The sequence below is a fragment of the Tinamus guttatus genome, unplaced genomic scaffold (assembly GCF_059628265.1).
Source record: "Tinamus guttatus ecotype Peru unplaced genomic scaffold, ASM5962826v1 Tinamus_guttatus_pri_ptg000138l, whole genome shotgun sequence".
NCBI classification, from domain to species: domain Eukaryota; kingdom Metazoa; phylum Chordata; class Aves; order Tinamiformes; family Tinamidae; genus Tinamus; species Tinamus guttatus.
The window spans coordinates 3,963,213-3,986,746 of record NW_028288672.1 but is presented as its reverse complement, the minus strand read 5'-3'; the positions used below and the strand labels follow the sequence as shown (position 1 = coordinate 3,986,746).

The following is a 23,534-nucleotide window of genomic DNA, read 5'->3' as shown; positions in this document are numbered from 1 at the left end:
GAGATCTTCCAAACCCGCTTGGACGCAGTCCTGTGCCACGTGCTCTAGGTGACCCTGCGTGTGCAGGGGGGTTGGACTAGATGATCTCTAGAGGTCCCTTCCAACCTTAAGCATTCTATGATTCTATAATTCTATGATTAGTATGTTCTGTAGGATGAAATCTTCAGAAGTTAAAATCCATTTTAAGTGTTAACTTTTTGTCCTGGAAAAAATATCTTTAGTATACTGTGACTGTTTTGAAATAAAAAGACTTTTTTTCGACCCAGCAAGCACGAATTCACATTGCGCAGAATACGTCTGTTCAGCTGCTAGTTTGCCATTTCCTTGCACAGTGTGATGATCTTGAGAATATGGATATAGTCAAATGCTCAAACACGCTGACTCTGAAGCTAAAAACCTGGCTCTGAATCATCCTCTTAGGGTGACTGCAAGTAGAGCAATGCCAGCTGACACTGCTTCCCTTTACCATATATACATGTATGTACCATGCAGAGCTACATGGTTATAAAAAGAAAGGTCAATAAAGCAGTCAGTCAGTCATCAAGAACTGCTACCTATGACATAGGAAGGAGCGTATGACATATTTCACATTCCTACTTGCGAAGTATGCTTACTTCTAGCTTGCAAACTTCTACTGCAGCTGTGAAACAGCATATGACATGATTCAGGACATGATGTATTTAACAATTTTACTGTTACAGATGTTTAGAAGACTTAATCTGCCTGCAGTGTATTTATATATTATTTCTTCCTTTCCTAGCTCTCTCTCATATAATTTAATATAGTTCCTGTCAGCTGGGGAATTGAAAGAGATGTAGGCCTGTTTATTGAAAGGAAAATAAAATAGAGTACAAAAATATGGTAGTGTCAGCTATAGTTAAAGCCATATTTGAGCCTATGGATTTTTACAATTATGTTAGATAAACAGTGAAAAATAAAATGTCAAATTCCAATTTTTCATTATTATCCAACATAGATGTGCAAAATGCTAACTTACACAGACCCTTTAGAATAGCTCCTAACAGCTTGAAAAATACTGAGAAAGGAGTCAGAGAAGAATTGCAGCAACTGGGACAGTAATATCACAGCTTTCTTAAGGTCAGTGACAAAACTCCCACTGACTTGAACTGGATTGTGCTCTTAGTTGAATCTTTCAGAAATAGAGCACTAAATGAAGAAACTAGAACTCAAATAGACTTGTGAGTTCTGGCTGTAGTCTGATGGGAAGAAAGGAAGCATTTTGCACACAGAAGTCGGAAAAAGATTTGCCTGAGTTTAAGAGTGAGAGTAATGAACAGCAACAACAGCAATATCAATGAGAGAAGACACAGGGATAAGTGCAGAGTCTAAGCATTAAGCTTTTCGGAAAAGTATTAGAATTTGGTGTACCATGGAAAGAAAAATAATGTCATTGGCTGGAATGACTGTTATATCTTGAAAAAATTGGAATCTTGGAAACAAGAGAAGAGCAAAAATGAAGGTTAATAGGGACGAAGGTGATAGCTTTTGTGGTGACAGGAAACAAAGAAATTACAAGCCTCATTGACAAAAATAATGGTGTGGAGGGAACAGCAATTTCCAGTTTGGAAATTTGGAAGCCTTAAGAGATATATTTGATCTTTGTAGGTCAGTTAAATTGTATTTATTGCCATGACTCAAAGAGATAGTATGTGATGTGTTTGGGAGGAAACTCCTTTTGACTGTATCATAATTTGCATTGCAAGTATAAGATTCCTCCTTCTAAAACATCATTTCAACAGATCAGCTCTTAAAGAAAACATATGGTGCAAACAATTCTCTTACAGAGACTGCCTGAAAAGCAATTTTAGGTTTTGGGACCAATTTCTGTATCATGCCACATTGGTTTGCATGTGTCTTTTTGATGACTAGATTAGGAGATGGATGCTTTCCCTGCTGTGAGCTCTTCTTCTGTTACTCCTCACTCAAATGCAAGTGCTAGTTTCCTAGAAAAGATGCTTGCAAAATGTCATCTTTTCTTCAGCTTCACATGTAAAAACCTCCCCCCATATTTCATATTGAACATTTTCATTTCCTACTCCTTTGCTAACCTTAAATTCAATTATGCTCCCATTTATTTGTTGACCATATTGTATCTTGATGCAAAACACTCGTAATAGGATTGCTGTTACAATCCCTATTGCCCACAATACTGCATATAATCAGCACACTAAGTGGTCTTAATGGATTTTTCTTTTCATGTACTTACTGCTTTGTATTTGGGAAATGTTGTGCAGTACCTGTGAATATCAGCTATTATTCCATCTAAGTTCACTGGAGTAAAGCAAAGTCCTATATCATTCTTCCCTTTATTGTTCAGCTATTGTACTCTGCTGACCATTTCAGCATTTGTAGCAAGGAAGACATTTTCTGCAGAAAATGTAATCATGCAGATATTGTATGATCAGTTCTATCAATGACCTTGATAATTATCATTTGACTCTTCTACCAATGACATTGTTTATGGTAAACAGCCACTCTGGTAAACTGCCACTGGTAAAATCATCCGTAAATCTGAAAAGCACAATTTACAGAAAAGAACAATTCAAACTGTATGTTCGTACTGAAAATACATGTCTAAACTTAAGAGGATATTTTATAATTAATCCATTTTTAGCTGGATAACTAGAAAAAAAGATAACATCCTCATTCTGTCAAATTCTAACCCTTATGGCTTAGCTCATATAAATCTCTCCAGTGTCACTTTATCCCTTGTTAAGAAGCTTGCCTGTAAACTGAAAGAAAAGCAATCTTCCCCCCCGCCAAAAAAAAGAAAAAAAAAAGCATTTGACTAATTAAAGGTTTTTGTTTTTTTTTTCTTTTGGGGAAGGTTTTCATATATGAATTGGAATTACTGCTTTTAGTTGGCCATTTAAAATAATTATAATTGTTCCTTGCAAGAGAGACCTTGTAAGTATGTAAAATGGAATGTTTGTACATACACATGCGTATTCAGCGTTAACAGTCTAATCGCAGATGTATTCCCATCAAAGGTTTTGCTTTTGCTTTTTAAAAGCAAATATAAAGCTCACTAATCCGTCAGAGTTCCATCATTTTCTAGTTTCTGGTACTTGCATCCTTATGAGATATGAATTTAACATTCTTTGTTATCTACATTAAAATATAAACTTTTACTGGACTCTTCTGTTACAAATTAGATCTGACTTACAGGCAATTAAATCTGTGGGCTGGACCTTGTATTCTAATTTGATGTCCAAACTGTTCTTAAACAATAGATCAATAAAAAGAGGTTCAAAGCCATTAGCAACTTATTGTGCTTTACATAACTACCATTTCAGCTGAGTCACCCTAATTGTCCTTGAGAATGCTATTAGCCAAAAGAAATACAAGGTAACATGACTTTGATTAGGTACCGAGCATGGGGCAAGTTACAAATGGAGTGTATGATGAGCCTGGGTATGAGTTGTCATTGAGCCTTACTTGGTGCTTGGAAATTTTCTAATCCATGACATTTTTATCAAATTTTTAAGCTCCAAATCTATGTTATGTCATGAAACCTATTCAAGATCAGAATTGTTTGTAGCAGGAGATAAAAAGGAGTGAAGATAGATATCTTCTCATAGCTAAACTAAAAGCCTTTCTAATTTTTTTTATACTTTCATATATGTTTTTACTTGTTCTGAATAAGGCAAAAATACCTTTAAAGCAACAAGAAAGGCTGTTTTTGTACTAATTCCAACTTGTCAGGAACTAGCAAGTACACGAAGTGTCATGTGAATATCCACACAGAACTTTTCTGTGTGGATGAGCTCCTTATTAGGCAGCTGAGTCAAAAAATTGTTACGTATCTTTTCACTTTGAATGCAGAACAATACATTGTTCTCGTGAAGCAGCAAATTAAGTGCATCCCATGAATCCCCAAATCCATTCTCACTACATATAGACAGACTTGCCATTGGTCAAAAGAGATGTGCTGCTTTTACTGAACTATTAAAACTGTGCACAACCCTCTTCAAATTAAGTGTGTCTGGGCACTAGTTTTTAGGGCTTGGCTATTTGAGCATGAAGTAGCTGACAACATGGCTAAATTGGAAGACATATTATCTGACATTTCCTTTTATGCAAAATCATCAGTGACTTTAATACTCTCCTTGGCATAATAATGACCATAAAGGAGTTATACACAGTTTTACTTTGATACCAAACACAATTGTGAAAGTTTATAGGATCTTAATTTCAAAAAAGCAAATTCTCTCTTACTGTGCAAAGATATCTAGTATTACTGGAAGAATTCCTCTTTAACTTTACTTGCCGAAGAGAAGCAGATTTTTGAAACTAAACAAGCCAGAGCCAACAGACTAATATTTTTATGAGATGATCCTTGTTTTTGGAAACAGAGCAGATAAGGCATAAAATCTGCCCAAATAACCTCCATGAAATATTTGGTCTTTCACAAACTGTTCTTTGTGGTTACTGATTATTCTTTTTCAGAGTGGATGATGGTGCAGAGGTAGGCAGTTATTTGTGTCCACAAAGTTATTTCTGCTCCTGAGTTAGATGCAAAAACTTACCATAGAAGCCAGCAAATAAATAGAAAAGTGTATTTAAAGTTCTCCCTGATAAGAACTCCTTCTTAGAAAAGAGGATGTCATATACCCATTACCAACTCTCTGACATTCCCCATTGGGCAAGAAACAGACCACGGGCCAATCTAATTTTTTTTTGGCAACTCATTTCATGTCTCCTCCCTTCCCAAAGACCCTGAAGCTATCATACATCATAGAGACAGAAGTAAAAACATCAGGCAAACAAAATGCTAGTGTCTTCCATTATGTGACAGCTGCACATCTCTTCAATGCCCAAAAAGGTGTTCATCACATAACTAGGCACGCCAGCACACAGCTCATACTGGAACAAGTATGCAACAATGCAGGAAAGAACAGCATATACAACCTTCAGATCTATGAATGAGTGTCTCACTGAACTATGAAAAAGAAGGCCATACATCTATTAAATTATCCACTTTCTTAAGAAACTGGTATTTTCTGTCTTCCTGGTAACTCCTAATAATTAAAATCAATGCTTACATACCTAAAGTACTAGTTTAATTAGTAATAAACAGAGGAATAAAATTCCCTGCTATTATTCTATGTGCAGCTTAAAGACTGCAATAAATAAAGGTGAGTCTTTAGAATTGTGTATACATTAGTTATGCACTAGGTCTCTCACTCAGCAAGAAGAATTCTTGATTAAACTTGGGTACATACAGTGCTAAACAGCATCTACGTAGAGAGGAGATTTTTTTTTGAAGTGGCTTCATTCAGCCATATGCTAGCTTTGTTGAGGGGAAAGTCTGAAAGAAATTTCACCAGCTTCCATGTACTTTAAGGCATCAGGTCACATCTACATTTTCTGAATAGGCAGAAGTAGAAGGACATTTTCTCTCCGTTACTTCAATCAGAATCCAAGAGTTTCAGCAAAGCACTGAAAATATCTTTCACCTAACAGCAGCTTGAAGTAACGGAGGAGCCTTATTTTACCTTGACCATTGCAAATGACTAGCTCTCAAAATGTTACAGTGTGCATTTACTCTTTATATATACAGCTGCAATTTAGACTAAAGCCAGCACTTGAAAATAATGAAATTAGATTTCAAAGCTTTAGATGATGTAAAACAATACAGTTAAAGAACCTATGTAGTGTGTGTTTTCTTATGCCCCTGACATGATTATCTGAAACACTCAAGGGAAGAACTCATTTTTGTTCATTTAAAAACAGTTTCCATATGTAAAACTTACACTCAGGAAAAATAAAAAAAAATAATTAAAAAAAAAAAAGATTATTGCTTAGGAGCCCCCACTTAGACTTCTGAATTTCAGAAGAGTCAGGCGTCCAAAACTCCCAGGAAAACAAATCACAAAATCACTTTCAATTAATTTTTCCTTTATCCCTCAGTTACCAAAATGATGACTGCAGTGGCCTTCCTAAAATTCCACATTTTTGAAATTAAGAAGGGCATATCTATCTGGTATTTTGTACATATGAGACACCTCCCCCTACCTGAACTCTGAGATGACAGGTTGTGAATCAGTTCTCTTCTGAAAACCATGTTGATCTTTTTGTGGAGTGCTGTGCTCCAGCTAACAAGCACAGTCTCCTCGATGACTATGTTCTTTCAGGAGGAAAGGTGGCTGCAAATAGGCTATTTGCAAAAGATTGTGTAAGGGTTTCTTAGACCTTGAAGAAATCCAGCTCATTCCCTCAACCTGTACATCAACCAAACTGCTCTGCACTGTGTGTGGACTTGTAGTACACAAGAAAGTCTTGCATGCGGAAAGGGAGGAGTAATCTTGTCTATGGTCTGTGTGGAATAGCAGTCCACTTTTAAATTCTCAGAATGAGCTGAATAGCATTCAAGCAAACGATGGGGCTCAAGATGTCTTTTTACATGAGAGACCAATTTAGGTGACTACAGTAATCTCTTCTGATCTGTTAGTTTATCTTACCCAATATGATTACAGTATACCATAGTTTATTTGCTGAGAAAGCCAAAGAGCTGGTCAGAAATATTCTGATGAGTGTTTTAGGAATACTTTAAAAGTTATGAAATGCTGCTGTTTTGATATCAGAATTGCTTCTTCTACCAAATTTCAATTTAGACTTAAAAACTTTAAAAGGTTGAAAGTGAAACAAGTTCTTTAAATGTCCACAATATTGAAACAAATCTTTGTGTAATTCTTGTCTCAATATCAGCTTATTCTAGTGTTTCCACTTTTGATTCAAATGGAGACAGGACAATTTTTCCACATTTAAGAAACAAATTATGAAATGTTGTGATTTTTGAAATGGAAGAACACATATATTTAACTGTTTTCTCATAGAAGGGGAAACTTTTGCAGTTTATGCAACCATTCAGGAGCAATGTGAATACTTCTCTTTCTCTTACATTTCCTCAGAAGTCTGGGGAGGAAAGAACAGGGTGGCTATACCTATCATTTCTTTAGATGAAGCATAGGCCAATGAATGTCTATATTTTCTATGTTGTAAAACGTAAAAAACTCAAGTGATAGCAATTCAAGTAATGATAAATTTAGCAATAGCGCCATGGAAATTATGGGTTTTGAAGACTGATAAACTAATGAATGTGTAAAACATCACTTTGGCAGTCTCTTAATTGTATCTTGCAAAAATATGAATTATAAAATGTTCCAAATGTCCTTGGATTAACCGTGATGCTATACATAGTGCTGACACTAAAGATTCTAGTTAAATCAAACCAAATATTATTCATAAAAGATACACTAACATTTGGCCTTCTTACTAACAGTTGTGAGGTTTTTTGTTGTTTTTCTCTGTGAAGTGTACTGCATGGACTACCTGCAGAAATAGATCTCTGAATATCCTAGAATTAGAAGAGAATACTTTGAGATGAAGAAAATGCTCCATGTAGTCTGCTTCTTTAATACAGTCTGAGATGTCATTAGGCAGTTTTGTTTTCTTACAGTCCCAGAAGCATATTTAGCTAGGAATTAATTTAAAAAATTGCTTTACATCTTCAGAAATTCAGGAGAAGGTAGGGGTTTCTATCCAAATTCTCATTATTAGCTTTGCTATGCTTACTCCATCATGTGATGGAACGACCTCTCTCGCCCACTGAGAATTGATTATCTATCTCTTGACAACTGCAGTAGCGGCTTACAAGTCAAATTGGTATCAGGATACTAATAGAAGTATTTCTAGCTTCTTGTAGTGCTACTAGCAGATGCATAAGAGATTCACATGATCAGCAAATTCATAGTGTAAACAGCTGTAAGATTAGAAAGATAATACTTTATAGGAAAAAAAGATACATTGCATCTTGTTTTGTCTACACTGCAGCTGTGAAAGGGAAGATCAAACTTGTCAGAATAATTGGAAAATATGTTAATATTTATCTGCCTCATTAGATTACCTTTTGCAATTGCTTCCGGTGGGAGGAGAGGGAAGAAATTAGTCAGTGTTTTCTATGGCCCTCTTTCCTTATCGAAAAGCACTGCCTCCTGTGTTTTGCAGGCTAGGAAACATACATTCATCTACTCATTCAAAACAGAACACTTCTAGGTTAATATAATAAATGATGTCTTTATTATCTGTGAACAAGCATGATTCATCCACCTGCCAAAGCTCGTAAAGAAGTAATGCAAGGAAATTAAAGTAGTTCTTTGTTGAGTATGGGTGTACTTCAGACAGTCATCTATCCTCAGTCGGCACTTGTGCAGTCTGCTGTTGTAGCTTAATTTTACCCAGAGGTTCATAAAACATCTGTTTTAATCACTCAGCTAATTTCATTCTTTTCTGTGACATTCCAGTCATCATGACATTTAAAACATCTTTATTCCAGATGAGCCCAACATTTCAAATGTTTTGCCATACATGTAGTTGAAAACTGTATTGACAGAATACAGTCTTGCGGAATTTCACTCCTTTTCCTTAAAACACCTCAGTGACATTTACACAAGTGTTAGGAATTCAGTAGTTTATGTCTTGGGGCAATTTTTTTTATTCATTCTGTTCAGTGATGTGCGGGAATAATTTAACTATTTATAGTGTGTTCCTCTTCTTACAATAGTAGTTGTCAAAATGGAATAATAATGAACATACAAAATTATGAATTGGGCAATCACACAGGTCTTAAAGGCTGTGCTCTTCCTGTTCTCGCCAGAGCTTCTGCAGAAATAATAACCAGAATGGCATCTTTAATATCATGTCTTTAATAACATGACTTTTTAAGTTTGAGGCACACCAACTCAGCTTATTGTCTTGAACCAGCTATGGAATCTCTACATTTTATCCAGGATCTCTTAGTGACTTTGCATTTTAGGAACTGGTACCTAAATGCAAAAGTGATCTTTCCATTAATATGAGAGATTTGGATATGGATACCTGCTCACTTTTAGGATTTATTTAAAGATGCTATGGATGGAAATATTCCAGCTGGGAATTCAAATCGTGTTCATGACTAGCAAAATAAATAAATAAACTCTGACTTTCCAAACATACATAATGATTTCCACCATTTATTATGAATTCTGTTGGGAAACAAATGGTCCCAAAACATTTTGGAGAAGCTTTGACAACTTTTTATTCAAACAAACAAACAGAAGTGTGTTTAAAGCTAAAAGACAATGCAATACAAGCTGGAACAACATGTGAATAATGATGTTACATTTTATTACTGTTAGCATTTGAAAAATGCACCCACTACACTTAAAGTACTTTAAAATCCTCTATTTATTGTTCATTTCTCTCTGAATAAACTTAAGCTATATGAAAAAATAATCTTGGGTCTCTAAAATCAACTGCAAAATGAATCTAAGAAAAGCCTACTTAGTTTATGCCCCCTTTTCATTTCTTTTATTTCTTTGATCTTCAAGAAATGATTGTAATAACCAAATTCAATTAAGACATTCTATAATGTATTATTTTTAATGCTTCTTTACGTTATGTGTATTAACTAAGAAAAGGATAAGCAACTTTGACTATATTCAGACAACACATATATGTGTGCACTAAGTTTTTGCATTTTTGTTCCATTCAGATGAGTAATTTAATTGTACAACTGCATGAGCTAGTGTGATGCTGTGCATAAGACCTTGTGTGGAAACATGTTCTTATTTGTACGAAAAAAGTAGAAGCACTGCAAAAAGAATTATTTGAATTACAAAACTATCGTATTAGCATATTAATTTGTTTTTTCTTTCCCTCCTGAAAGTCATTATCTGAAGAAAAACAAATCATTTAGAAAAAAAAGGCAGCTAACAAGTGAAATTTAGTGTTAGAAATTGTGTCATTTTGTATATGTGTGTTCACTCTTGGATTTCATAAGAGAATCCCAATAGAGGTGTTCATTAATCTCTTATTTTAGAGGTCAAAATCAAGTCATCCTTTACTAAAAACTAAAGTGAACCAGTAGCATAAATAAACACCTACTCCACAGTTGCCAGCCAAGTAATATTTTCTATGTATCAATATTCAGAAAAAGAGCTGTTCTGTTATAGGTACTTGCCATAAAACTAACTGTGGAATCTGAAGTGGAATCTTTTCAAGTGAAAAGTACTGCGTCTTTATATGCCAAAGTCTTTTTTGACTTGAGCCTGTACAAAAAAGTCAGAAACTAAATACAATTCAGCTGAACGACTTTTCCCATATCAGATAGATTTTTTCTACTTACTCCTTTCTGATGCGCCATTACCTTGGTACTCAACTTGTCATAAACTTCCCCTGACTTTATTTGAAAGGTGATGTAAATCAAGCCTGATTCAATTCAGTGAGTCTGCTTACCTTGATTTTTAGTGAATAAAATGTTTATTTTCTGTCATGCTGTCTTCTCTATACATATCCCTTTGCTTGAAATATCAGGTGCTTTATCAAGCTACAAAAACCTATTTAATTCTGCAGGCAAGGGGGATACATTAAACCTTTGCTCAGTTATCAGTAGACATATGCTGAGCTTTTTCATAAAAATTAATTTAAATATTTATATATTAATCTAAAATATTATAAAAAATGCCTGCTAGAGGTAAAGGGAGAGGGGTTATATTTCTCATTTTAAAGATTTTTCAAACAGTCTTGAAGACTGGCACTGTTTTTATTGTGCTTTCTTAACTAAATCATCGTATTACCCAATATCAGTTGGATAGAAACCCATACAGTTGACATTTATCTGTGTCTTCCCATTAGAACTGAGAGCATATGAGTTAAATGTCTGCTATGTTTTATATAGCTCACCATGACTGATATCTGAAAAGAACCGTGTCATCTGAACAAGGAAGAACAGATATCCAAAAATAAAAGGTTAAATTTCTCATTAAAAGACCAGAGAAATATTTTTTTCCTCTAATATTTAATGATTTATGCTTAACATGATTTTATGTCTTCTTCATTCACTCCCTCTATCCTTTTTTAGTTACATGTTACATTAACCAGAGGAAAAGAAATTCTTTTCATTCTTCCCAGACATTTTTCTTCATTATTTTTGACAAATGTAAGTTGATCTTCTCAGATTTTTGAAATGTAACCATTTCTATCAGATTTGTGGATAATAGCAAAGATTTATTGGTTTTTATGTAACAGACTGGAGCATCATGGAAGGGTAATAACAAGCATTAGTAGAAACAGTTATTTAAAGTAAGGATATACTGAAAAAATGTCAAAATCATTAGGCCACAGATACCACAGTCACATTCAAAAACTTGCCATAAAACATAAGAATCTTACCTTTTGAATCATGTACTTTACTATCTGTAGATTTCAAGAGTTTGTATTCAGAATTAGTATTCAAAATTCATATCTTGTAAGAGTGAAAGTATTGTGATATTATAAAAATCGCCAGATAAAATTATAAGGAAGACAATATTTGATTAATAAACTTATCACTTACCTTCTCTGCTGATTGGGCCGTACCAAAAAAGATTGGAATAAAAGCTAACCAAATTATGCAGGTTGTGTACATAGTAAATCCAATGGGTTTTGCTTCATTGAAGGTCTCTGGAACCCCTCTTGTTTTAATAGCATAAACAGTGCATGTGACCATCAAGAGAATACTGTATCCAAGGGAACAAATGAGAGAAAGATCTGAAATGTCACATTTGAGAACTCCTCTGGCATTTTCTGGTTCAAGTGTCCTCTGCTCTCCATAGTCTACTATGATATGTGGTGGATCGATAGCAAACCAGATGAAGATTCCAATAAGCTGCATGGATATGAGGCTGAAAGTGATCACCAGCTGGGAAGCTGGGCTAATAAATTTGGGAGCTGTGACAGATTTTTTACCTTGTTCAAATATTCTGTGAATTCTGTTTGTTTTGGTAAGCAAGGCAGCATAGCTGAAACACATGCCGAGTCCTAAAAAGATCCTTCTAAATGAGCAGACTACTGTATCAGGAGTTGCAATCATTAAAAAAGTAATGGAGTAACAGAGAAAAATCCCAGTCAAGAGCACATAACTGAGCTCCCGTCCAGATGCCCTGACAATAGGAGTGTCGTTGTACCGGACAAAAGTCACGATTACGAAGGTGGTAGCAATTATTCCAAGAATAGCTATGAAGACAGGCACAATGGCCCAAGGAGAATGCCACTCCAGTTTGATTATAGGGATAAGCTGGCAATCTGTACGGTTGGCATTTGGTCTCTTATTAATAGGGCACAGTTCACAGTTGAATTCATCCACCTGGTAATGGTACCCTTCACAGCGTTCACAGTGCCAACAGCAAGGCACTCCCTTTACGGTTTTCTTTCTTTCCCCAGGTTTACAGGGCAGGCTGCAGACAGATGCTGGATGAGTGTGTTCTCTATTAGCCCACTGCATGTCTTCTACCTGTGGGTATAAAAAATTAATGAGCCTTCTATTTTCCCCCATTTATAATATCCTAATCCTGGCCACAGGTTTGTCATAAATCACTACATGCTGACAGTACAAATACAGCTTACCATAACAAGAAACCTGTTTCTTTCCCTTGTATTGACTTTATGAAAGTGTTAACTGATTGTGTCCAATAAATCATTCATGCCACAGGCTTGATGAGTGTCATTAGTTTCTATTTACCTCTTTACTACTGACCAAATTGACATTTGTAAAGATATTTATTGACTCTGGGTTAGTTTAAAAGCAAAAGGCCCTGTACGCAGGGCTTTGAAAGCTAATTGCATGCAAATATAAATATCAGTAGTTCTCAAACATTTAACTACAAAATAGGACTGTTTGAGTTTCAAATTATTTTCTGGTACAGTAAAGGGACAGATTAAAATCTCCATGCATCAACTCTGGCAGAAAAAAAAAAAAAAAAAAAAAAAAAAAGAGAACAGGAGAAAAGATCGGTATATATGAGATTTAATACCATCTCTTCCAAGCACCTGGATATTTTATACTTTTTCATTTGCCAAGATTTGAAATGCACAACAGTGTTTTGTTTTCATTTCTAGAAAATAAAAATGTGCAGACACTGCTTTCTGAATAATAATGATGGAAAAAAAAAATGTCACGGCTACATTTCAGTCCAACTGATTTAAAATTTCCAGAAATATTTGTAGTAAAAAATGCATGCACACAATGCAGTCTTGTTTTGCAAAATCCCATATTTCTCCACAATGGAGTATTAACAAAACAACATTTTTCATCCACTTATCTATTCTTCCTGTATGCACCCCAAAATAAAATCTGAATAGGAGACTCACAGACTTAACGAAACTCCTCCTAAATATTATCATTCAGTTTGGTCCCAGTTCTCTCTAACTCATCCCGAGCAAACCTGTTCTCTGCAAGAAATCTCACTGATTAAGCCAGAGCAGTCTGCAGAGCAAAGGCACCAGATCGCTCTGTGCTGCTTTCACATTCCACCTTTTACTCATCTGTGAGGTGGTAAGTACTCAAGGACAAGGGGCTGCTTGTTTTTGACTGTTAAGTACTTAGCACTTTAATTTGGACATTTTATTTATAAATGAAACAGCAATAACAAAGCTTCACGCGTCAGGAATGTTTTCAGTTCCTTCTGGAGGAGGACAGAATGGGGACAGCCTCCCAGGAGTAATAATTTTGGCCTTAACAGTTTACTTCTCCCAGTATTTTTTTCAGCAGATGTAAGAGAAAGTTACAGTGTAACATTCCTAGTCTCCTTTGCCTTCCTCAGAAAATCAGAGCACCAGCATGTAGGGTGACCAGAACAGGAACAAACTGCCAAGCCTTTTGTCCCCACTTCTGCACAGAGTTGGACTTTTCTGTTATTGTGTTGCCCCACTCAAAGGGCAGTGCAGAGTAGTGAGGGGGCAAGAAATACACTCACACAATAAGTTCTCTGAACAGCCATTTAAATCCCCATAATCATCCCATCCAGGGCTTGGATCAGTTCTGAACCTACAAAAACTACTGAGACAAAGATGTATTTACATCCTAGAGGATTTTGATAATTGTGTGAAATATTGCATCATTTAAGTAATTAAGTTCTAGAAAAAAACATAAGAATCATCCAATTGTATGACTTAGTCTTGGTAGAGCTCTAGCAGAGCACTTGACACTTTAAGAAAATATTCACCTCTGTTACAATCTCCTGGTTTTAATCACCAGGATTCACAAAGCTGATGTAAGCCCTAGTGTTTAATCTACAAGACAGGAGTGAAAACATGTTATGATGAAATCTGTGTGATAGCAAAGACCTACCCTCCTTCACAGTGTTGCTATGAAGATAAATACTTCAAAGCTCAAGATTTAGTCAGATACTATGATAATGGGGGCAATATAAGGCCATGATCATTTATGGAGATCTGTAAGTAAGTTTGAGATGACTCAAAAAAGAACAGTATTGCAAATATGTCAAATCAGAATGCACAATAGAGGACCATCGGGCAAATACACAACACCCAATCAAGCATCAAGTTAAAGTGGCATGGATAAGCAGTATCTGCTCTGGCAGAAAGCCTAAAAGGATAAGTTTAAGGTATCCAATTTTTTAACAAATTTGAACTCACAATGTGAGTTTGTACCAGATCAGCATTCGATGCCATAAGACGATAGCGTTTCTTATCTGGGATTAAGTGCCCTAAAGCCATGTTTACTGTATGGATCCACAACCTAGATAAGTGCAAAAAAAAAGCATTTATATCTTTTAGAGTTTCTATGCATGAGGTGAGCAAAACATTTTCCCTTTATTCTACAAATATTCATTATTTCAGGCACCTTCATCCTGACAGGGTTTAAAATAAAAACATGCCTCAGAATTCTTCCTGTCTAGCAATACTTTCAGAGTTCAGGTCAACTGGCAACAACTGATAATAAATTCATTTCTCAGAAGGTCAACAACAAAGATTTATATTACCATTTTTATTCTAATAGATCTGATATATAAACCATGCAAGTTATAATTTCCAGCATGGCTGCATAGCATTATGAACACTGGAAAACTCACTGGCTAAATAAGCCTAACTTTTTTTTTTTTTTTTTAATTGAATTATGAATAAAAGCACAATTTGCTGTTAATCCTGAAATCTTCCAAACCAGAATGAACTCTGAAAGCTTAAAATGTTTCTAAACCCAAATAGAGAATATTTAAAATGAATGGCTGGTTTGAAAATGAATTTTACAGAGTTTTCAAATTTTCTTACAAAGAAACTTGTCTGATTGACTTAGACTAAACCTACAATTACACTTAGAGCTCTAGGCAGACCTACATTTCTGAAAAAAGAATTTAATAAAACATTTTATGAGCTCCTGCTCATGTTATTTTTTAGTGTTTTCTAATAAGAAAGAGAAGAGAAGAAATATTGGTCATTGTTTGAAATTAGAGATCCCCTTAAGAGTCATCTTTCCTCCAATGCTCTTCTTCCTTCATCAGCTTCCCAGGCCTTCCATCCTCAGTGGTATCACCACCAATAAGAACACTACTGATAAAAACAATTTTCTTAGAGATTTCAGTAATGTGCATTTTGTCTTTTCTCATACAAAACATGGTATGTGATTCGAAGTTCACTAAGAGAGAGCCACAAATGCGTAGATAACAAGTCATATAGCACTGAGGTGGTTTATGAAAAAGGCTAAAATAACTGAGAGAAAATTCTGAAAGAGCAGGATACTAACTAGCTTTAATTCTGGAAGGGATTCAAAGATACAACTATCCTTGCCCTTCTTCATCCCCCATCATGGGGATCTCTGTGAGCCTATGCACCATGACAACTCAGGTTATAACTACATTTATAATTTGCCTATCGCTCTGATCATTCGATGCTTATTTTGATCAGTATTTGAAATTAATGACTAAGAAATCCACTTCACATGGTCTGAGCCCTGCTCTGCAACATGAGCCCATGTGGTAAGTGAGAGTAAGTAGATTCATTTCAGAAACAGAGTCTATCAAAACCCGAACTGAAATGTTTGTAAACCCTCAGAATGCTGCTTAGGCACTGCTATAGCAGAGGCAGAATAAAGGGTAGAGGGATCTCTACCACCCAGTAAGCTCGACTTCCTTTTGTCAGACCCAGACAGATCTGCTAAGGTTTTCTGTATGTGCACCAACCGAGCACAAAAATTAAAGATTGAAAAAGTCATGCTATTTCTGGTGACCAGGTTCATCTCAGTTATCCATAAATGCAGCACCCTTTGCTGTAATATATTTTTGAGCTATTATTTTACATAACATGAATTTAATAAGAAAATCCAGTACAAGTCACAACTACAGTTCTCTTAAAGATCTTCATTTTTCTCCATCACTGAGTTGCATACTAATGGACCTGACTTCCCAGATCTTATCAGGAGACTACCCCTGTCATTATCTTCTGTCTGAACCAACTCCTAAACTGAGATAAATTTTAGACAAAAAGAACTATAGGACAAAAAGTGTTAAAATACAAGAAAGAAAAGGAGAATCACCTGAGACATCAGGAAACATACAGCCAGGCATATTGTAGAGTTTTTAGAAATGCTGAACACCACTAATTGTCATCAGATTTAGAGGGAACTCCTGGGTGCTCAGCTTCAGTCAAAAAACAGATTATTTATGTAGATATAAAACACTTAGTGGTAGAACTTTCGAAAATGTCAAGGGAAACTTGTTCAACCCAGTTAATTAATTTAAATGGGAACTAAGTGCCTTATCCGTTTAAGTGGTTTGGAAAATCCCAGTAGACTCCCATCTGCAGTGTTCAGCGTCTAAATAACTGGGAAAATCTGCCCCCAAATGATCTAGAAGTTCAAATGTTGTGAAACTACCTGCAGACAACCTTATGTATAAGCATAAATTTTTAATCAAAATTCTCACAGAGAAATAAACCTGAAAAAGATGCCAAAAACAGGCAAACAAAAGACAGAAGTTTTCTTCAACATAAAATAAAAGACAAAAATAATAAATTTTGCAGTTCTTAATCTCTTACTGATCGAGGTATCTGTGTCTGCATCAGTCTCTGCTTCTCAGATTCTGCTAAGACTGAATGAGCCTCAGATTATTAAGTAGACTTAAGCAAACTTAGTTTCCAGAAGACTTATTTTGTCCCTTTAATTTTTATGCTAAAAGATGAGACTCACTATCTCTTCTTCACTGTGTGACAAGTATGACAAGGCAAAGTTCAGTATTAAATACATCTGAATCCATCATGTAGGTTAGATGGACTGGAATGGCCTAGATCTGTATTTATTATTAATAGTAGTTTTAATGTGATTATTAATTTTGTTTGAGAAGCTTCTCTGAATTTTGAAAGAGAAATGTTTGATTGATGTGCCATCATGGAATATCTCACATTCCCCTAAGATGAGGTGCCATTTTCAACTTTTCCAATACTTACTGGAGCGAAAACATCAGAAAGAATACGAAAATGCCTGTAAGATATGTGCTCATTTTCAGTAAAAAGCACCACTATACAGAAGAAAATGGCTTAATTGCTATTTAAATAGACATAAAAAATATTCTATATGAGATATCATCCTGAAAGGGTTGCAATTTTCTTTAATTTGTAGCACTAAGATTCACAGTTCACTAAAGCATTAAAACAGACCAAATGCCATCCCATACCAAAATTGAATAAACACCTGTATCCTTCTTGAACATTACAAACACAATTTCCTCTAACATCTAATAATAAAGCTAAAAAAATATGAGCTGAGAACCAGTCTAAAACAAGATGAGATTTACATGTCAAAGAAGCACATTCACATTTCTGGTTCCTATGTTCTTCCAGCAATCAAGCAGCTCATTCAATTAGCAATGCCCTCAGCAACCAAAGTAGGATGATCAAAAATGCTGTTAACAGGTTGCTTATAATTTTTGAATCATTTGTGTATACAAGAACACTTTTTTTTCCTTTTTTAATTTTTTTTTTCTTAGTGATCATGGCAAAATTTATCACTTAGTCACATAATTCAGCAACAAATGATAAAGTGCCTGTTCAGACTTCAAAGAGTTTGCATCAAGACATGTCTAGATAATATTTAGCTGTTTCAGATTAGGTTATATAATCATTTGCAGGAAATTACTTATTTGAAACCTTATTTCCCTGGCAGGTATTTCTTTGAAAATTATGAAAAATAAGGATAAATACTGCAATGAATAGAAGTATACAAGGTCAGGTCAGAGGAAACCACACTTTAGCCTTTTGTAATGCAAGTAGCGCACTCAACCAGCATTATATGAATGGGCTAATGTTTTATTTTGCAGTCAGGTAGCGAGGTCCTTCAGAAACATCAAGGCTGTCACATACCACTTCAGATGGCTTTTAATATGCATCCATATCCTGAGTTCTAAAAATGATAATGAATTGAAATATCACCTGCATTTGTTACTGAGAGTTATAGTTATTTTGGTCTCAAGTTCCTGGAAAAAAATCCTTTTCTGACATAAAGGTTCATCCGTGGAGCACAGCAAGTGAATGATTTAAGATAATTTTGTCTAATATTTAGCTTTTATGTTATATAATGCTTCGATTCCTTCAGTAAAAGTTCTAATCTCTAGTGCGTTTTGTTCAAGGAGTAATCTGAAAACACCGAATTGAAACTGAAATTGGTTCAACTGAAGTGAATTCATTATGAGCCTAAATATAATGATCATTGGATTTCATCTGCCAAAGAGGTTTTATTCCTCTAGAGGGAAGATATACTTACAGGCTAAACTTACAAACTCTTAAGTACTAGTGCACAGATGGGATGAAATAAGTCAAGGACAAACAATATTCTGGAATGAAAATTATTGGGAATTAAAAGATGGCATTTAAAAGATGGAAATTAAATGGCATTTATCAAAACACTACCATTACCAAATCTGCCATAACTGTTGAGAAATTTTAACTCTACCAGCTACATGTGGATGTTTTCTTACCAACTTGGATGTCATTTTCTGGAATTTCAGGTATAGACATTCCTAGAAGTTTGCAAGGAATATGGGATCCTATCTTTGGTTTTACCACATGCCAGCTGAAAAATAACCCAGTCAGAAATCAGGTACATTTGTAGAAGAGTTTGAGAAACTTAATTAAATGCAAAGGTCATTAAAGTGTGAGCCTTGAATACTATATGGAAATCATTATCCCATTTTTCTCTAGGAGCAAAAGCACAAGTCATTGTGAGAAACCAGATGGAAGCCAGTTGTCCTATTAATCCACCTGCCCAAAATGCCTCCTAGGCATACTGTGTACCATCTGCATCTCACAGCTTCACTAGAGGAAGAATAACGATACTTACATTTACTGTAATTTACATTTGAATATATATTCATGTGTATATGCATATGTGTGCATATTTATGCATATGGACATAAAATTTATCTCTCTGCATTTGATCATGCAGAAATAGCTTGTAAGAAAACTTCACAACATATAGTTCTTTGAGAAAGGAGAGAAAGCTCTATTCTGTGTCTATTTTTTCTCTTGTGCTTGGAGAAACTTCTCAGTTCTGCCTATGTTTCATGTTATCACCAGTTTATTGGACTAGTTGCTTCTTAATGAAGTTTTACTATCTATAACAAACATATTCCCTCCAAAACCAGTCTCTCAGATTTGCTGCTACATATGTTTGAATCCATCTTGTCCCAAAGCTACCTGAATGCATTCCATCTTTTCATCCAGAAATGGTCACTATAACCCTTATAGTCATTCTGTCACTTTAAAGAGACCAAAACAGGAAGTTTGTAAATTCCATCCTCAAACAATTTCATGAGTTCCCACTTGATACATGACTTTCAAAAATGACGTTTTATATACTGGGCTAGAACCTCAGCAGGTTTAGATCAGTCCACTGACTTCAGAAAAAAATGCTAAAAATGGCAACATTTATTTGATGTTACCTATGGAGATGACCTGTCTGCTCCTGACCTTTAATATTTTATTACTTTAAACCAGAAATCAGCCAATGAGAAAATAAAAGAAAGAAAGAAAGAAACAAAAATACATTCTTTAGGAAAAAAGAAATTGACAGGTTTATTTTATTTTAAATGCTGCCCTATTATTTTTAAGTGATTTAATCTATTTCCTCATTCTTCATCAATGGAAAAGATGTGCATATAAAACTGATGAATGAATGAATGTCTATAAATGCCAGCCTGCCCCATCCTTCTTGCAAAATAACCAATAATAATAATATAATACATTCTCATTCTACCCATGGTGCTCACAGACCAAGATCTCAAGTGTACTAAGACCTGTAAAAGTCTGTAAGAAAAAAATAGTTGTTTTAAGACTAAAAATTACTGTCAGAAGATAATATTAAAAGACACCATAATATCAGCCGAACAGATACTGGCAAATAAGTACATCCTAAAAACAATAAGATGATGCTGATCAACACGTTAGTTAGGAGTCATAGCAAATACCCAAACAGACTTAAGATTTTTGAGTCTATCCTAGCAAAAAGGATTTTGAGAAAATGAAAGAAAAGAGCAGGACTATTTTGCAGCTATTTCCAAGTGCTAGTGGCAGCAAGACCAAAAGTGCAATGGCAATGACTTCAGCACCAACTGCTCTCAGAATAAAAGTGAGCTGAAGGATCATGTGGTCCCACAACACTTAACCTTCGAGCAGTGCTCCAGCGAAGTGAAGCACTTGAAATTTTGAGCAAAGTTGCCCTCAGCTCAGCAACCCTATACCATAATTGACTGTGACAGAGGAGCAGAAGAGCTTGGATAAAATGTAGGGATCAAGCTTATTTCCCAGTCTCAAGAAAAGAATCACTCCACCTAAAGCATTACTGACATGTTCGTGTAAGCCACTTTTAGAAAAAAGGTAATGTATATAGGGCATTCTACTCTGCAGCATGGGAAAATCCTAAACACTGAGATGCTGATTTTGACATTACATCAAGGTAGATTCCCCTGCGATAATCAGCTGCTTTCAGTGAAAAGTCAGATCTTCCTACTATAATCATGTTCTTATTTTCATAAGTTGAAGAAATCACACTGGCCCATTTCATATATCTGCAGACAGGTAACAAAATCACATACTGAAAGTCTGAAAGTCTGAATTTCAAATCTGGCAGAAAGAGAAACCAAAATTTTAGCAGCAGGAGGGAAGAGCTCTCTGGCATGTCTGTGCTGCTGCTTAGAATGAGGAGTCAGTAATTAAATTGAAATCTCTGCAAAGAGAGTGATCTGGTAAGCACAAAAACAGCAGGTGGAACAAATTTAAGATAAAGAAAATACTGTAGAACACTTTTGCTTAGGGGAAACAAAACTTGTTAAGGAAAAAAAGATAAACTCAATCAAAAGGAGAGAACTTCAGTAGGACGGCAGTTTTTGTATGGACTGAGCATAGCATAATTCTTTCTAGTGTGCTTAAAGACAGAGGAGGGAGAAAGCCATTGAGATTTCATGGAGTATGGGTAAGGCACGGAAAAAAAAAAGTAAATGCTAAACAGAAAGCTTTTGTTCATAAAAGAGGTGAAAGAAGCAGCCAGGGAATTATCAACTAGTTGGTCTAACTTCAATTCCCGGAAAAAAAAAATCCTGAAACAAATAAACAAACACATTTTAAATGCACAAGAAAAATAAATAAATAAATAAATAAAAGCAAACAAATAACAGCCAACAGGGATCTGTCAACAGTGAGTTGTCAAATTTTCTTCTGTGAAAGGGTAACAGGCACTGTGGATGAGAGAGAAGCAGTTATGTGTCATTTATCTTAACATTAGAAAGATTTTTGACACCTTTTCAAATTGCACTCTCACTCATAAACATTCTATTGAAACAGGTTTAGCCCCTAAAGGCTGGGTGCAAATTCCACTAGAAAAATGTAGGAAGAGAAAACAGGCCACTAGGACACCATCAGAATGGAATGGTCTACAATTAGGACCTGGAAGGGGTCTATTTTTGGTTTGCTATAATTCAGTAGTTATACCTGTTCAACAGATTGGTTTGAATTTTAGAATAGGTTGTTTAGATCAAATCTGGCAGTAACACTGACCTGGAAAGGCTGATGTCATGCTGAAGAATACTTTTTCAAAAAGATACTATCTAACTGCAGAGAGTGTGAAAAATGGAGCATGCAGGTTAACAGGGACAACTGTGATTTTATATTTAGGCAGCACAATATGCGACAGGAACTACAGAGAGATAGAAGCTTTTCACAGAAAAAGATCTCATAATATGTTGAGCCAGCAGCGTCATGCTGCTACAAAAAGGGCAAACGCCATCCTGAGAAACACACAAAATAATCTTTTCTCCTCTGCTCTGCACTTGTGAAAGCATGAAATGTTTCTCTTCTAGTCTGCACTGATGAGACTTCATCCAGAGCTGCATGAGGGCTGCATTGCTGTGAAGGCCAGATCCTCAATTAGAAAGGGCATCAAATGGGGGCTCCAGAGGAAGTCAACAAGGATCAGAAGTGTGCCTAGAATACAGGATTTACATGGCAAAATGGAACAAATTGAGGTTGTATAGCTTAGAGAAGTAACACAGCCTGGAGGGTAAAACAGCTGCCCTAGAATACGTAAGAAAGGGGATGTGCTCACTGTAAGCAGTAAATAAAATAAAAAATAAAACAATGATGATTAAAGTCAGATGTTATGAAAGATAACTAATATTCTGTTATATACTATAAGATAGAATAATAGAGAAATTATTTCAAAGTGATAATGGTAGTTAAAAACGGGAAGAGAATGCCTTCAGAGGCTGTAAAGTCTTCCTCCTTCTTGGAGTGAAAGTTTAAAAGTTATCACTTTTATGCAAGACCTATATGGTCTCAAACTTTTAGCTCACCTGTTTTAGCTGTCTGCTTCTACAAAATATAGAGCACTATATATTCAAGCACTAAGTATTTTGAGCAAAAATAGAAAATTAAGATGATAGCTGGACTACATAAGTGAAGCAATTGTGATACATTCTTATGACACCTCAAGGTCTTTGGACTTTATCTCTCTGACTCTACAGAATACCTATTCAAGAACCAGAAGTTTCCCATGTATAAAGATCAAGTAATAGGAGATGCTAATGATCATACTTTTCTTAATTCTCATCTAATTAATGATGCTTTTTAAATACTAAAGTAGAGTTGTTGCCTTCATTTTTGTTGTGGGGAGGAACATCTCTGAGAGGGAAAAGCAGGATAATGAAAGAAGGTAGAGAAAGAAGCTCCAAGGGAAAGAAAATATCATTTTCATAGTAATAATCTGTCTTCCATGTGAACAGAAAGGAATATTTTCAGTATGAGAAATAGTAAGCATGTCTGATGTAAAACAAGTCCAATTTGGTGTCCTATATGTAAATGGTAAACTGTTCAAGGATGCATACAGAATCTGTCCTTACCTACTAATGTATTGCATAATTGAGGAGCTGAAGCAATAGAGGATCCTAAATAAAGCAACTAAACTAAATGTGTTCACTCAGAAAATGCAGTGTGTAGGAATTCATTTGTTTATATCTATTTTAGTCTTTGCTCAAGGATTGAGGAAAATTTACCCTTGCTGGGGTTACTATTAAAATGTACAAAATGAACTGACAACTGTCAGAAAACTTAAGAAATGATGGAGATCTCAAGAGTCCTCCTTTGGTCCCAAATCAGAATCAACTATGCCAAAACTATTTTGCATAGTTCACATGTTCCCAGCGAGCTCTTAGTGC

General features: G+C 35.3%; 1 protein-coding gene across 2 annotated transcripts in view; it reads right to left on the bottom strand.

The window, feature by feature from the left end:
- Window positions 1-23,534, bottom strand: part of GRM8 (glutamate metabotropic receptor 8) — a 318,278-nt gene that overhangs the window by 32,462 nt on the left and 262,282 nt on the right. For both annotated transcript variants that reach the window (XM_088521883.1, XM_088521882.1), the window contains exon 9: window positions 11,399-12,334. In XM_088521883.1, the coding sequence (XP_088378009.1) occupies window positions 11,399-12,334 (936 nt within the window). The remainder of the gene's footprint in view (window positions 1-11,398; window positions 12,335-23,534) is intronic.